The sequence below is a fragment of the Balaenoptera physalus genome (assembly GCF_965194825.1).
Source record: "Balaenoptera physalus genome assembly, chromosome: 10".
In the NCBI taxonomy this organism is placed as follows: Eukaryota; Metazoa; Chordata; class Mammalia; order Artiodactyla; family Balaenopteridae; genus Balaenoptera; species Balaenoptera physalus.
In genome coordinates, this window is record NC_138889.1 from 33,962,553 (window position 1) to 33,979,383 (window position 16,831).

General features: G+C 36.6%; 1 protein-coding gene across 1 annotated transcript in view; it reads right to left on the reverse strand.

Moving 5' to 3' along the window:
* Positions 1-4,281: 4,281 nt before the first annotated feature.
* Positions 4,282-16,831, reverse strand: part of CFAP300 (cilia and flagella associated protein 300) — a 29,354-nt gene continuing 16,804 nt past the window's right edge. Inside the window, exons 5-7 of the mRNA XM_082410071.1 lie at positions 14,020-14,192; positions 8,188-8,254; positions 4,282-7,287 (exon numbers count right to left, since the gene is read on the reverse strand). Coding sequence (XP_082266197.1) covers positions 7,159-7,287; positions 8,188-8,254; positions 14,020-14,192 — 369 coding nt within the window. The 3' untranslated portion in view covers positions 4,282-7,158. The remainder of the gene's footprint in view (positions 7,288-8,187; positions 8,255-14,019; positions 14,193-16,831) is intronic.

Genomic DNA, 16,831 nt, shown 5'->3' on the forward strand with positions numbered 1-16,831 from the left:
CAAAAATCCACATATAACTTTACACTTGTCCCTTGATTTTGCATCTGAGGATTCAACTTATCTCAGATCGTACGGTACCATGGTGTGTATTTAGTGAAGGATATCTGGGTGTGAGTGGACCCAAGCAGTTCAAACCTGTGTTGTTCAAGGGTCCACTGTATATGTATGCAAATGTGCATTCACTGAATGTTTACTGAAGTATCTTCAGTCCCTTTGATTTTCCCAGAGACATCGGACACTTCTCAGCTCACACCTCAGTTCCTGCAGCCCATTCCTGGCTGATCTCCTAGGCTCCATTTGGCCTTTCCTGCTTCAATCAATTTTCTATAATTCAAAACCCATTTCCCTCAAGTGCCTTTTCCACCCTTGATCTCCTACTCAAAACTGTAGTAGATTCCTAGTGTGTATCATACACTAACAACAACTATGATAGAGTCAATGACTTATATTTGCATACACAAAAACTTCCCCACACATTATCCCATTTAATTTATTCCCATCTTTCTAGAATTCAAGCCCTTTTATTTCAAAAGATTGTTTCTTGTTAAGTATTTTAAGTAGATTTTTTTTAAAAGTTCTAAAACCAGGAACTTGAGAGTCATCCTTGACTTTTCCAGTTCCCATTCCCCATCCCCCAGTTCAATCCATCTGCAAGTAATGTTGGTTCTGGGTCCAGAATAACATCTGGAATATATCCACTTCCCTCCATATACTAGTTTACTAGGGCTGCCATAACAAAGTATTCCAGACTGTATGGCTTAAACAACAGATAAACAAATTTATCTTCCCACAGTTCTGGAGGCTAGAAGTCTAACATCAAGGTGTCATCACGGTTGGTTTCCTCTGAGGTTTCTCTCCTTGGCTTGTAGATGGCTGTCTTCTTCTGGAGTCTTTACATGGTCTTCATTTGGTGTCTGTCTGTGTCCTAATCATCTCTTCTTGTAAGGATACTAGTCATACTGAATTAGGGCCCATCAATATGACCTCATTTTACCTTAACTACATCTTTAAAGGCCTTATCTCCAAATACAGTCATAGTCTGAGGTACTGAGGGTTAGGACATCAACATATAAGCTTTGGGGAAGACACAGTTCAGCCCATAACACTCCATCTTCACCAAAACCATCCTTGCCCACACTGCTTCATTTCTCATCAGACCATGGTGGTAGTTTCCCCACCTCTTATCAAATCCATTTACCATTCAATAGCCATGGTGATCTTATGATCTTTTGAAAATATACATCACTCCCTTGCTTCAAAACTTATAGTAGTTTCCCATTGTACTACCGTTAAATTCCACACTCATTTTATTGGCTTATAAGATATGCATGATCGATTTTCCCAATTTCAACTCATGTCACTCTTTCTTGCCTGCTATGCTCTCTTAACAATGACTTCTGTCAATTCCTAGAAACACTAAACTCATTTCCATTCCAGGGCCTTCACATATGCTGTATTTTTCCTGAGAACATTCTCAGACTAACTACTCTTGATTTATTCCCTAGAAAAAACATAATTTATAATTACTTTATGTATTTTACCATATTTTTTGTCACTAGATTGTTTTTTGGAAGCAGTGATTTTGTATTTTGTTTACACTGTGTCCACAGGCTTAGCATTGTGCCTGGTATACAGTGGACATTAGGTGAATAATCTACTTTTCTAAGCATATCTGCTGCTCTATTCAAGGAAGTTTGTAACCCCACATGTATTGATACTTTCTACCTCTATATCACAGACTGAAACATTTTCTCTGCCTAGAAATCTTTCCTCCCCTAAGCCAATCCATAATTGTCCTTTCTTTTTTTTAATTTTTATTGGGATATAGTTGATTTGCAATATTGTGTTAGTCTCTGCTGTACAGCAAAGTGAATCAGTTATACATATACGTATATCTACCCTTTTTTTAGATTCTTTTCCCATATAGGTCATTACAGAGTATTGAGTAGAGTTCCCTGTAGGTCCTTATTAATTATCTATTTTATATATAGTACTGTGTACATGTCAATCCCAATCTCCCAATTTATCCAGCCCCCCAAACTCTTTCCCCCTTGGCAACCATAAGTTTGTTTTCTACATCTGTGATGCTTGTAAATAAGCTCATTTGTACCATTTTTTTAGATTCCACATATAAGCAATATCATATGATATTTTGTCTTTCTCAGTCTGACTTACTTCGCTCAGTATGACAATCTCTAGGTCCATCCATGTTGCTGCAAATGGCATTATTTCATTCTTTTTATGGCTGAGTAATATTCCATTGTATCTATGTACCACATCTTCTTTATCCATTCATCTGTCAATGGATATTTAGGTTGCTTCCATGTCCTGGCTATTGTAAATAGTGCTGCAATGAACATTGGGGTGCATGTACCTTTCTGAATTATGGTTTTCTCTGGATATATGCCCAGGAGTGGGATTGTTGGATGTCCTTTCTTTTAAAATGTACCTCAATCCCCTTCTCAAGGAGGCCTTTCATTATGGATCATCCTTGACGCTGATCTCTCTAGGTTCCCTCAGAACTTCAGTGGTAAGTTTTATATTTTATATTTATGAAGTAAGTAGTTATTTTATATGTAGGAAGTAAGTAGTTTTAAGCAAAATAAGCGTTTTATTCTACAACATGTTAAAGGGATGAAAGGTGACACCTGATCAAAAATTTGGTTGAATAAAAGTTAAATTATATTGTCATACGTGGTTTCTATTTTACTTTCTCTCACACACCTTTCTAGTAACAAAAAAGAAATATAATTTACAGATTCTTAGTGTTTGTTAAAGCCTAGTGACATTTTTTTTCTTTTTACAGCAACAAAAAAAAGAAGATAAACAGGAATGATAAGTTTCAACCTTACTGAAACCCAGTTCAGCCTGCCTATCCTAATGAACTTTAACATGTGTGCCAAGTCAGGAGATTGAAGACTTACATTAGAGGATATCAGGTATACCATCTGCTGGAGTTTGCCAGTTGGACACTGCTAAATATGGCTCTAAATGCGGCTTTTTAGTTCTAATTAATGCAGCTTTTACTGTAAGAGACAACATACTTCCCTGTCTTTTATTCTTCCCTTTGTTCTTTTGTTTTCATCTATTCTTTCTTTCTCTCTCTTTTTTTTAAACTAGAGAAGTAGAGAGCAGAGCAGTGGTTCCCAACTGTGGAGTTGCCCACCAGAATTAATATATATGTTTGAGGAAATATGCAAAATAATGTTCTACCTCATAAAAAAGTCAGAACAATTAAAATAACAAATATTATTTCATACCCGTCAGACTGAAAAAAATTAAAAATTATGAGTGTTTCATTCTCCAACAAAACTTCAAGTTTCTTAAGAGTAATTGGGTATTTCTTTCTCTCTCTCACTGCGCCTAATAAGTGTTATGGGCTCTAGAATATAAACTCCCCAATATAGACATTTTTGTCTTTTATGTTCATCACTGTATCTGCAGTACCTAGAAAGTGCCCACCCAGCACATACATAGTAGGTAATCAATAAATATTTGTGGAAAAATGAAGGATATTAGTTCTTAGCAATACTTGCTGATTAATTGGATAACTGAGAAGCCTTCAGTCAGTTTTCAGAAACTTCAGACCTAGGTTTTCAAAGTTGTAAGGATCAAAGTTGGTTGAGCATGGGCTGGGATAGGAATGAAAGGCAGAACGAGGGATTTCCCCTCTCTGACCACAGCTTCCTACCACAGTTCCCACTTCCCAGTTCTTAGTACCTCAAATAGCCAACACTTCATAATTTACCCAGTAGCTAACCATTTGGGGGGCCATATTTGATTTTTTCCTAATGAGCACTCCATTGTCACGTACTTCATGATGCCCAGAAAGGTTTCCATTGCTATTAACTCAGATCACTCAGTTTTGTGCTTTGACAATTACTCTAATATTCTATTTAATCTCTGGACCTTGGTCTTTCTTCACCCCAATTTATCACTGCCAGTCTAATCTTTCCAGAATATCATTTTTTTTTTTAAGTTATACAATTTTTATTTATTTATTTATTTATTTATGGCTGTGTTGAGTCTTCGTTTCCGTGCGAGGGCTTTCTCTAGCTGCGGCAAATGGGGGCCACTCTTCATCGCGGTGCGCAGGCCTTTCATTATTGCGGCCTCTCTTGTTGCGGAGCACAGGCTCCAGACGCGCAGGCTCAGTAATTGTGGCTCACGGGCCTAGTTGCTCCGCGGCATGTGGGATTCTCCCAGACCAGGGCTCGAACCCGTGTCGCCTGCACTGGCAGGCAGATTCTCAACCACTGCGCCACCAGGGAAGCCCCAGAATATCATTTTTATGATGCTACTACCCTGCTCAAAAGTTTTTGACTCCTATACATCATCTACTTAAAAGATTTAAATTTCTTAGCTTTGTACCTATAGCCCTCGGTGACCAGGACCCCATTCATCTGTCTTCCCTATGTTATTACCCAGAACTCTTGGACAGAACGCCTCAGTTCTGACTAGTCAGGTGTACTTATGTCTTCCCCAAACCACCTTGTGTTTCTATGCCTCTGTATTTATTTTCTTGCTCATGGGTCCTAAAAGTTCCAAGTTCTCTGGTCTTCAGCCTAAGTCCCTTTTTTGGATGTCCAAATTATAATTCAGTGAGCCTTCTCTCCTTAAGTAACTATCAGAATTTCTGAAGAATGCTCTCAAATTCCAGAAAACCATTCTGTTGTCACTTGTCACCATGGTTGATTTTTCACCCCAGAAAAATCCTCACCCTCATTTGATCACAGTTTGCTCTTTCAAAGTTGGATTCACAGGCTGCTGCTGCTCTCCAGAGACAATTTTGTCCCAGGCATGTTCCCAGGCTGCAAATCTAATCCCACACAGTACAGCTAAATTCAGATTACAGTATAATAGTTTTCAAAATATTACACAAGGCTTAGGGATAGCTAGAGAAACTACTGCACTACTGATATTCTTGGACCTTAGTCGCCCACCCTTCCCCACTCTCTCTCTCTCTCTTTCTCCACACCTGCAGTCACACTTCAAGGGCCGGCTTTTTTCCAGCAAGTGGGCTCAGTCAGTCAGGGAACAGATACTGAGTGTCAATTAAGTACCAGGCAGTGTGCTAGGCACTGGGGATGAACCAAATACACACAGTTCCTGTTTTCAAGACAGACATAAAATAAATTACTACAAATAGTTGAGAAAATAATTCTAAGTATGCAAAATGCTGCCAAAGGAATACCTGGAGTACAATTTTAGGTCCTCTACATTCTCTGTGGCCCAGGGAGAGGGGGGAAAAACAGTGTTCCCATCTCTTACAGATATCTAACCACATTAACAATGGTATAATCTGTAGAAAAGCAATTTTGACCTTTAGGAAGATAGCATTTTACATTATTATGCAGACAGTTTAGCTCCTAGGTTTTTTTTTTTTTTATATTTCCTCCACAGAGAATGAAAAGAGCCAAAATGCATGAACACTTAAACTGTGTGCTTGACACCATTCTAAGCCCAATATACATATTAATTTATATAATTTTCACAATAACCTATGAAGGAGTCCTATCATTTTCCCCATTTCACAGATGAGGCAACTAAGGCACAGAAAGATTATAACTAGCTCAAAGTCACACAGAAAGTAATGGCAGAATTAAAAATCCAGGCAATCTGACTGCAACCCAAAGTCTTTGTTACTATGCTATTATACCTCTCAATACAGAGAACTGCATAATCTTTCTTCAAAGGTGCATTCCCATCTTTTGCCTCTGAACGTTCTTGCCAGGGCCAGGCTCAGAGCACTCTGCCACATCATGCTTCTCCACTCGGCTGGACTGCTCTCCTTCTTAGTTGTTGAAACCCCACTAGTTCTTCTATAGAAGCCAGATGAAACCCTTCCTAGGCCTAGTTCACAGTGATCACTTCCATCTCTGAATTCATGTAACAATCACTGTCTATAAAAACTCTTACAGATTACGTTCTCTACTAGGTTTATAGGGAGTGTATGTTTCCCCAAAGTAAATCACACAGTGCCTTGCACAGAACTGGTACTCAGAAAGAATTATTGATTAAGAGAGGGTCCCCAGCTTGTAGGGGTCTGTGTGGTAGGCAGCCAAACTGGTAGCAAATGGACATTTTAGTTTTTGATTTTATGTTTTTTACATGATTTAACAAAAAATCTATGTTATGACCGTGTCTGGAAAATATTCATTCAATAAACAATTAATGTGCCAAAGCACTGTGCTAAGTATTAGAAGTAAAACAAACTCTCTCTCCTGAGCTGTATACCTAAATTTCCAGCCGCCTTCCAGATACAATCACAGGTTCAAATCCAAGATCATCATCCTTACCCCTGCAACTCAGAAACACATACTCCAAACTTGCCCCTTCCTCAAGGTTTCAACATTTCTTTTAGGGTCTCCATCATCATTTTGGGCATACATGTCAATCACTTTTTCCATTAAAAAAATATGTTATATATTCATTTTACTAAGGTAACGAGGAGACAGTACTAAGACACTCTGTGCGTTACTCTCTTGCCAACTTAATAATACCATCAGGATAACCCTCTTTGTTTACATGTAGTTCTTGTATTAGCTATGGGGGCAGCTCAGTTTTAATTTATTATGTGATAAAAGAGTTTACAATTATGTTCAGAACATTATTTTTTTATTGAGGATTTTAAGTGGGACAAATGAATTAAAGGAATTGTCATGTTTTCCACAGCTCCAGAGATGTAAATCTTTATGCAGTGAAGAAACGTAATTAAATGAAACTCGAATTTTAAAAGCTAACTATTCATATTAGTGATCAGTGGTTAGAGATGTTTAGTTTTCTGTCACAATTTCAATCCAGAATTAATTTGGTTCTAAAATAAAATAAATGGAAAATTGAGGACTCACTCGAATCTTAACGCAACAAATATGAACTAGAGTTTTAGTTCTTTGTAACTTTCTGTAAAAATTCCATAACTGTATTGGTGTAGATTATGCTAGGGACGAAATTTGGTTCCTGTGTTAGTATTCCAGATAAATTTAAAGAAAGGCATCTTGATATTTGTTTTCTTTTGCTCTAAGCAGGTTCTTTACATTTTACTTGAATTAACTTGCAAAGTAAATGTTTATCCATAAATCAGTACTAAAATTAAAAACTGGTAAATAAAAAATTGGTAATAACAAATTATCTAAATATAGATAATCTGAAAAAACATTAAGACATTTCCCCCACGCCATAACAGTGGTATAAAACATGAACATGACGAATGATCGGATCCACAATAAAGTAAGAAAATGTTTGTTCGTGACTCTTTGTTGAAGGGTAGCACATACCAACAGAATCCTGAAAAAGATAAACCTGAATTATTTAGTATACAACTACATTTAAATAATAATCAACATATTTAGCTATTATATATTTTGTGGTAAAATGTCATGAAACATATCAAATCTTTGACAATAAGTTGGCAGTTAACTACTATTTTAAAATATTTGTGGGCAGCACAGTCTACTTACTATGCTAACAATACACATGTACTATGCAAACATGCATAATTCTTGACCTTAAGGAATTTATAGTCCAAAGTAAATTCTATCTTTGAAAAAAGTCCTAATATTGCAAAAATTTATTTTGCATTTTTCCTCTATCTTTGCTTTTTTCAGAACATGGTCTATACATACTATGCGGGCTGGGACTATGTTTCGTTTGTTTATCACTGGGCTCTAGTCCAGCACAGTAGCTGATACACAGTAGATATTCAAAAAATAATTGTTAAATGATTGAATACAGATACTTAGAAACTGCTTCATGTGTATTAACAATCTTTTGTGTGATACTAAAATTCAAGTATCAGATTCTGTGATATAAAGACATTTATGTCATTCTTACTTATTTGCCCAAAAATTATCGTTTGACAGTCTAAAGAACTGTGTTCTACCTCATCTGAGCCACAGATTTAGCTCTAAAATAAGAAAGAACTATTATTAGACATGGATAACAGAAAAGAAGCCAGGGAAAAAAGTTCATACTGTTCTCCAAATAAAAGCATACCTTATCAACTTTTAATTTTAACAGAAAACTATTTAGTTTATGTTAACTATGTTCTGTATATACAGGTATATGTTCTGTTAGCTATGCCTCTCTGAGGCATAACATCGTCCTAGTTGCTATCTCCAGCTATTACAATCCTCTTAATAACAAATAATTAGATTGGTTGGTTGCACATTTCCCCTCAAAACTTACATATGCTGTAACTTTAAAGACAGAAGAGGTAATTTGTATTTTCTTGGTCTGAGGATTCTTTCGAACACTAAAATAGGGAGGAAAAGGGAACATTTTAAAATATAACAAGCACTGGCATAATACATTTAAGATGCTGATCCCTTTTAGTATTCAGGTGTTCTTATCCATATATAACATGGAAATATAGAATATCCAATTAAGTAGTTTGAAAAGAATGGCATCTGTGGTTTCATCAAAGGATGGGGCAACGTTAACTGAATTGAAATTGCAGAAAATTGAATTTTACAGTTAGAGGGTTTGAGGTCAGTCTGAGACTCAGATGATGAAAAGACTCCTAGGCCAGAGACAATTACTGGAAAAACAAGAATTGGTTAAAGTCAGACTGAAGTGTAAACAGCCGTAAGGGGTCGATAAAAACATACTAAACTTAAAGAACTAAACAGGCTGAACATAAATGACAGTTCTGCCACTGATTTGTTATTTCACTTTAGGCAAGATTAACCTTTCTGAACCCCAACTTTCTCATATGCAGACTGGGTATGATATGGTTCCCTTTAGGATTATATGAGAATTAGGTGGAGTAATGTATATGAAAACTATTTATTAAATTATTTATTACTAAATTATATTCTATTAAAATCATTTTCTCTCATAGCTCTCTTTCAGTTACTCTCCCCACAAAAGATAATCTGTGGCAATATATAGTGAGGGAGCAAACTGAGGATTGAGGAAATAAGCTACAGATATATATTTATATATTAATTCATATATAAATATGTACACATATTTATAATGCTTTACAATTTGCAAAATACTTTTATATACTTTACCTCATGTAAAGATCACACAACTCAGTGAGGTAGGCATTATTTTGCCAATTTTACAGACAATAGAAGTAGAGCAGTTAAATGATACATTTCAGACATTCCAACTAAAAGTGGTATTTCTGGGAATAGAATTTAGGTGATATAGAGTCCAGTTTTCTTTCCCTACACCTCACCTGTTTATCTTATACCTACTCTAAATTCATATACATCAAAGGTATTGTCCATGTGTTACATGAGTAGGTTAAATTTAAAGGAAGATATCCCTCTTTTTCACTTTATCAGGTGAAAGTACTTCTTTCCCTTCACTACATATGTAAAGAAATGGGGAGAAAGAGAGAGGAGGAAGAAGGGGGAACTCTGTGGGAGGGTGTGCATGCATGTGTGTTTGAGCTTGTGCACCTGTTAGAGATGACCAGATGCAAGCCATTTCAGGGTTCAGGGTTCAAGATTCTTAGGCAGTTTTCATCTTTAAAACATTTCATTCAGATTTAAACCCAGGAATCATGCAATTAAATTGATTTCCACATATTTCTATAACGTAAGTTGAGGTCATTTTCTTTTATTTCTCTAATGCGTAAGATACACTGCTTGAAAGTTGGAGACTACATTTAAAATTTCATGCTTATCTGAGAGAAGACTATCACCACTACATATAAAACGTTTGCATACACCTATATGACCACCCAGATCAAAATACAGAACATATCTATGGTTATATCTAATTTTAAATACTGATCTGGAGGTGGTTATATGGGTGTAAACATATATAAAAATTCACTGAACTTATGTATACTACGATTTATTGAGTTTACTGTATGTAAATTACTCCTCAGTTTTAAAAAAATGAGCCCCTATAAAAGTTTGTGCTTATCAAATAAACTTAGAGGAAATTTAGTATTTGATACTTCACATAATAATCACTTAACACATACAAACACATACCATAGGTGTATTATTTTTAAAAAGAAACTACATTTGTACATTATTAGGAGTTGGTTCCTAATGGAAATAAATCATATTATTCCATTTTATTACCGCTGATCCTGTATTACTGTTACTTTAAAATATCTCTAAGACAATTCGTCTAATTTTTTATAGGTCAAGCAAAGTATATGATCACCTGTCCTATATCTCATAAGAAAAAAAGAAAAGGAAATGTAAAGTGATATTCATTTGTGCCCTAGGGTGTTCTACTAATAATTGCATTATATCAGATTTTTGGCAGTCACTAATTCACTCTCCAGGTGACCATAGTTTTTAAGGATGCTGGAACATAATTTCCATGTAGTGCTTTTAAAAAGTATGATTGTATTAATGGTTTAGAAATAGTGTTTCTTATCAATATCATCTGTGCTAATTTCTGAGGATCAGTCCCATATCGACTCTAAACGTTATGGTGTGCAGACCATTCTAGCTAACTCTGCTCATTTTAAGACACAAGGATCCCACCGCTTAATTAGCATCTGAAGGTCATAATCTAAGCCTCTCAGTTCAAATCATAAAATCTGGGGCAGATATGTATTTTGGAGAACGTCTCCTAAAACTTTGACAAGAGCATGTGTTTAATGTCTAAAGTAGGAAAGACACAGGCACCATTAGTAACTATAGAATTATTTTTGAAATGCAATGAAACAATTGATCATTTGCTCTCCAAGAAAATGGTTCTAAAGTATTGCCTATGTGACTTAAAGGGACCATAATCCTTGAAAATAAGGCATTTTCCAAAACATGTAAAAGATGTCTTTTATAGCACTTGTAATAATGGATGAGGGAGAAAATATCTTAAGAATGTTTTTACCTTTTTGTTTGAGTCAGAGACCCTTAAAATCAGGCTCTGTAATGTGCCCTCAATATCTACAAACATAAGGGATGGACTTCTTTGCTAGAATGAATCAGGGACAATGTTTATCTGCAAGTGCAGGTTAGATAATGTAAGGTAGCTACTGCACGTATAATTAGAAAGGTAGCAAACGTTTTTCTAAAGCATGTAAAAACACCCAAAACTCAAGTAAAGGAACAGGAAAAAACATCCGTCTTGGTTAAGGTAGCTTGTACAATTGACTTGATTAGATACATGGCTCAGAATTCTGAGAAATTACTGATGATACTTCAAGTTCCACTTGTGCTTCCTCTACTTATACATCCCTTGATAAATGCTATGTTGAACCAACCTGTATCTTTACCTTAACCAACTGACAGCATCTGACCCAAATCAGCACGACTAATATTAGAAAAGCCCCATGTAGTGCATATGATAAGCAAACCAACATAGCTCCTAAGGGATTTTGAGGTCATTTAACGCATTCAGTTGCTTTGTGTTGGCACCTAAGCCATCTCAAGCAAATATTTATTATAATCATAATTTTCTACTGAAGTTGCTTTGGGAAGACAATTTCATATCCTCCCCTCATTCAGCAAAGAAATTCATAAACATGCTTAACTTGGATCATCGAGAGAAATATTTAATGGGTCTCAGAGAAAAGTAATGCTGTAACTGGGCTGGTCTCCTTCCCAGTCTCCCCTAGAATGACAGACTTGTGATGCATCACCCCTGAATTGGGAACAGACTGCCCTCCTCTTTGCTGGCCCTTGTGGACTTGACTCCATCAAGACGTCCCTGACTGCTCACACCCACACTGACAATTTCTTCTTTTGAACTTCTGGGGTTTTTATTACAGTATAAAGAGCTGTAAACATTTGCCTATAAATAACTGAATATTTGATTATATAAAAAACATTTACTTATAAAAGATTTTAAACAATTACTTTACTATTATTTACTATGTTAACTTGTAATTCCCTTAAGGTCAGAGACTGCCTGATGCCTCCTCTTGCACTCTTTAGCGCTTGGTCGAGTTCAGTGCCCAATATTAACACTTGCTGGTTGCCTGGTTAAGTGATTCCATGGACACAATTCTTATCCTTTCTGTAAGATGTCATGAATTTTGGATACTCATTTTATGAGTGGTCATTACTCTTTGAGTCATACTTTTTCTTAGCACCCAAAAAGTATAGAAGAGTATCACAAGTGAGAATTCAGGGAAGGGAATGTTGGAAAAAATAGCAGTTTCTTCAATGCTTTGGTTCTAAAGTTATTTCTATTTCAAATATCTCTAATAGAATCTCTTCCTCCACAGCACATGGTGGTGAGGAATTCCACAGGTTCATGTGGCTGATGAGGCACAACACACTGTGGTGGCTGTGGTGTGTGTGTTTGTGTGTATATGTCTGTGTGTGTGTGTGTTTAGGGTACATCGAGGAGTATCTAGCGGGAGTGCTAGAAGCAGTCTTGTAAGTTTTCATGAGCTGCAAATGATAAGAACAGAATATGTTTGATGTAGGTATGTGCATGTTATTTCTGAAATTCTGTTTCTATAATTTCTCTTCCAACAATCTTTATGTATTGACACAATAACTTTTTCATAAAAATCAGAGACAGATTATAGAAATATTTTTCTGTTTTTAAAACTATATCAAAAATAAACTCAGTAGAATAACGGAATCATGCAGTTTGTTGTATAGCTGTATGACACATGTAATGGATATGAGAATTGAGGTGTTGAGGATAAGTAAAGTTAACAATCAAGAGTTTGATGAGAATCTAATTCTGTTGTTTTCCTATTAAAGTAAAATTGTGGGGCTTCCCTGATGGCACAGCGGTTAAGAATCCGCCTGCCAATGCAGGGGACACAGTTTCAAGCCCTGGTCTAGGAAGATCCCACATGCCACGGAGCAACTAAGCCCGTGGGCCACAACTACTGAGCCTGCGCTCTAGAGCCCGTGAGCCACAACTACTGAGCCTGCGTGCCTCAACTACTGAAGCCCACGTGCCTGGAGCCCATGCTCCGCAACAAGAGAAGACACCGCAATGAGAAGCCCGTGCACTGCAACGAAGAGTAGCCCCCACTCACCACAACTAGAGAAAGCCCGCACGCAGCAACGAAGACTAAACGCAGCCAACAACAAAATAAATAAATAATTTTTTTAAAAAAAGTAAAATTGTGTAACCAAACTCTGGGAATCTTTGCTTTTACTTGTTCCTATCCCATTTGCCTATAAAGATGATCCAATATCTTCATCATTGAAAAACCCAACTAAAGAATGTTCACTCCAGTTAAAATAAAAGCATAAATAAAAGATTTGTAGGGCTTCCCTGGTGGCGCAGTGGTTGAGAATCCGCCTGCCAGTGCAGGCGACACGGGTTCGAGCCCTGGTCTGGGAAGATCCCACATGCCACGGAGCAACTGGGCCCATGAGCCACAATTACTGAGCCTGCGCGTCTGGAGCCTGTGCTCCACAACAAGAGAGGCCGCGATAGTGAGAGGCCCGCGCACCGCGATGAAGAGTGGCCCCCGCTTGCCACAACTAGAGAAAGCCCTCGCACAGAAACAAAGACCCAACACAGCCAAAAAAAAAAAATTAATTAATTAATTAAAAAAAAAAAAAAAAAGATTTGTAAAGTCTTTATCCTCACTTGGTCTTCAAAAAGAAAAAAAAAAAAGCCCTAGTGGAACACCTAAAACAAGTTTAGGATTAATTTTGAAACGATAAAGATTAACACTTAGGTGAAAATTCTTCTACCTCTTTAGAACAAAGGTAATAATTTTTTTTACTATTATATTTATTAGTATTAGTCAAGCAAGTTCAAACACCTTGAGGGAGCTCGTGTCCCCTTGAGATTTAAAAGAAGGTCTAGGGACAAAAGGGAGACCTGGAAGAAGGCAGCTGCTAGTAAGGGATGGAGTGGGTGACAGGTCTGGATGAGAAAACAAGGACAAGAGGCAGCTGAGAGGACTGAGGCCTAAAATAGGGTCAGGGAAATCGAGAAATTTTGTAGCCTGGAAGAGAATAAGGAGGCTCTGAGGAGGGGGTCAGGGTGGTGCTATTTTTACTCACTTTGGTTGTTAATAGACCCACAAATAGTTGCTGGGTAATCCTACCAGCGTTACACAAATAATTTGCTCTATTAACCAGAGATTCACAGATTGTAATCGAGCAACATTACCTCACTAGATCCTTATAGACAAGCTTTGCTGTTTCCAGATATGGATTAAGCACATCTTCATATTGACAAAGGGCTCCACCAAGGCAAAGATGTTTGAAAAGACAAAACAGGAACTCTTCTCTATCTGGTTGGCTGAATACTTCATATTTTTCTGAGTCTTCCACTAGTAAAACCTACGTAAGATGATAAAATTCATCTCAATGTAACATAATTTGAGGTTCTAATTTTTATGTTTTCAAAAGGTTCAGTTTATATGTTTAAAAGTAATTTTAGACCTATTTTAAGAACCAATCCTGAAGCAATGGAGAAAATGATCTGCAAGATCTGTGCTTATTGTCCCTCCATTCTATCATTTTACCAGGTACAGACAGTGAAAGGAATAAATCTAAACCTAAGCCTTCTCTTCTTCTGCTTTCTTTGTTCTAGTTTATATCTTTAGTAATCGTTTTAGTGCTACTGAAATTTTAGAGTTGAGTCACTGTGAATCTCATTTGGAAACAATGGGAGTATAAATAAATGGAGAAACTTCTCCATCCCATAAGGTCCATAGTCTTTGCTTCCACCAAGAGGCTAAACACAAATGTTCATTTTCTAAGCTCTCTCATAGTGTTTGGATTACTATTTTCCTTATGCCCACAGTTACACCATTTTGAACTATTCCGGTAGCTGGAGCCTCATAATCATCTCTTCTTCTGTTCTCCTCTAATAATATCACCTTACACGTCACCAAGCTACATGGATGCTTGCTCTCTTGAGACCTTGCTACCTGTTTCAGAAAATAGTTTGACTAGGTCTGATGTGGGGGATTTCCTTACACCATTGGGCATTACAGACAATCGCTTAATTTGTTGACTGTAGTGGACATGAACAGGTGATGAATGTATACTACAAAATATATTCCTTTTATTGAATTGCTTATAGCCCATTTACTTGAAAAAGAATGTGAAATAGCTAATAATAAAATATGGATACAGTAAGATAAAAATAATAAAAGACAAAAGAATGTAACCAAGATATAAAGTGGGAAGAGAAAATAAAAACACATAAGGAACTCTACATGGAGAAGAGCTATAAAAATTGTGCATAACACTTAATGCTACCACATAGGTAAAGGAAGGATATATGAGTCATATAACAATCACTGTCTAGCAGTAAGAAGTACACTTTTTATTAGGAAAATTGATTAAACTTAACATTTTATTTACCTCAATCTCAAATGAAAATCATTACAAGGTCATTATATAAGAGGCATTAAAAAACAATAAACTCTCTGGTGTAGTCTATATGTAGTTTACTTATAATGACTTGATGAAAGCTGAAGTTGTATGTAGTAAAAGGTAAGAGGAAGTGGTCCCCAGTTTACTGCTCTCTGTGTGCCACATATAACACCTGTACATCTCCTCTCCCTCCCTCCTTCTCTCTCTACAAGGAAATAATGTAATATTAAAACCCAAGTTTGCAGCCACCTAAAGATTTGGCTTAATACAAGCGTGACAAAAGCCCTTAGGGATGAATAGTTTACACATTCCTTACACAAGGACTCATATATTGAATTGATTAGGCTGTGCAATTAAAAAATTATAATTAAAAACATTTTTGGAGTGAATGTTAAAACAATAACATTTTATGTCTGATCTCCCTCTCTATTCACATACAGATCTGTCTAGTTGCGTAGCCCTCCGAGAGGAGATACGCAATGGTTAATGAGTCCAACTTCTGAGCCGTGGTCAGGAAGGAGGCTATTATCAGAATTTAATTACACAGTGTGCCAACAGAATCTGTGTTGCTACACAATGGGAGGGCCCTTTCTAGTTCAGGCTAAAGCTAAAAGTTATTTAGATTTTTTTCAGCCAGAAAGCAACCAAGTTAAAGCCCGCTCCGTTGTCACAGAGTGGCAAAGAACACAAGAGCAAAACATACAGGCAATCGGCAAAAAACACCGAGCCCCAGCACTTCCTGAATAGAGGTGCTACTCATGGCAATAAATAAGCAGGAGGCAGTTTTGCAGGGTATTCTGTTGAAGAGCAAACCCTCCTTTTATTTTTTATTTTTTGGCCGCGCTGCATCCTAGTTCCCCAGCCAGGAATCGAAGCCGTGCCCCCTGCATTGGAAGCACGGAGTCTCAACCACTGGACAGCCAGGGAAGTCCCACAAATCCTCCTTTTAAAAAGTCATTGCTGAGGCTCTCTCTGTAGAAGTGATGATGTAGGAGTGAGTCCTTTTAGGTATTGTTCTAGTGAAGATCAATGTGTGGACTGGCTGGATGGTCCCTCGTCTCCTACAGACAAGATTCCTGTGTCCAGAACGATATATCAGTAGTCTCCCTATTTCATTTCTATCTGCATTTGTAATACATTAGACTTGTACATCTTCCTTCTCTCTTAATGTATAATAATAATAATAGTAATTAGCAGTAGTTAATATTATTGAAATCTTACTAAGTGCTGAGCATTGTGTAAAGCACTTTAAATGCATTATGTCACATAATTCTTACATTATTCCTATCTCATATATGAAGAAACTGAAGCTTAGAGAGGTTAAGGATGACAGTTATTAAAGTGACAGAGCCTAGATTTGAACCTACGTCTATTTGATAGCCCTAATTTTTGACTGCTTTGTAAATACTCTTTCTCATCAATTAAAATAATAATGATGATGATATTTCATTTTAACAGCATTTCATAAAATGCTTTCTCAACAATTTTAGGAAGAAGGTAGAATGGGCATTTTAATTTCCATATTGTACAGGTAAGATCTTGAGGCTCAAGATACTGAATGACTTGCCTAAGGTTATTATTATCTTGTAAATAAT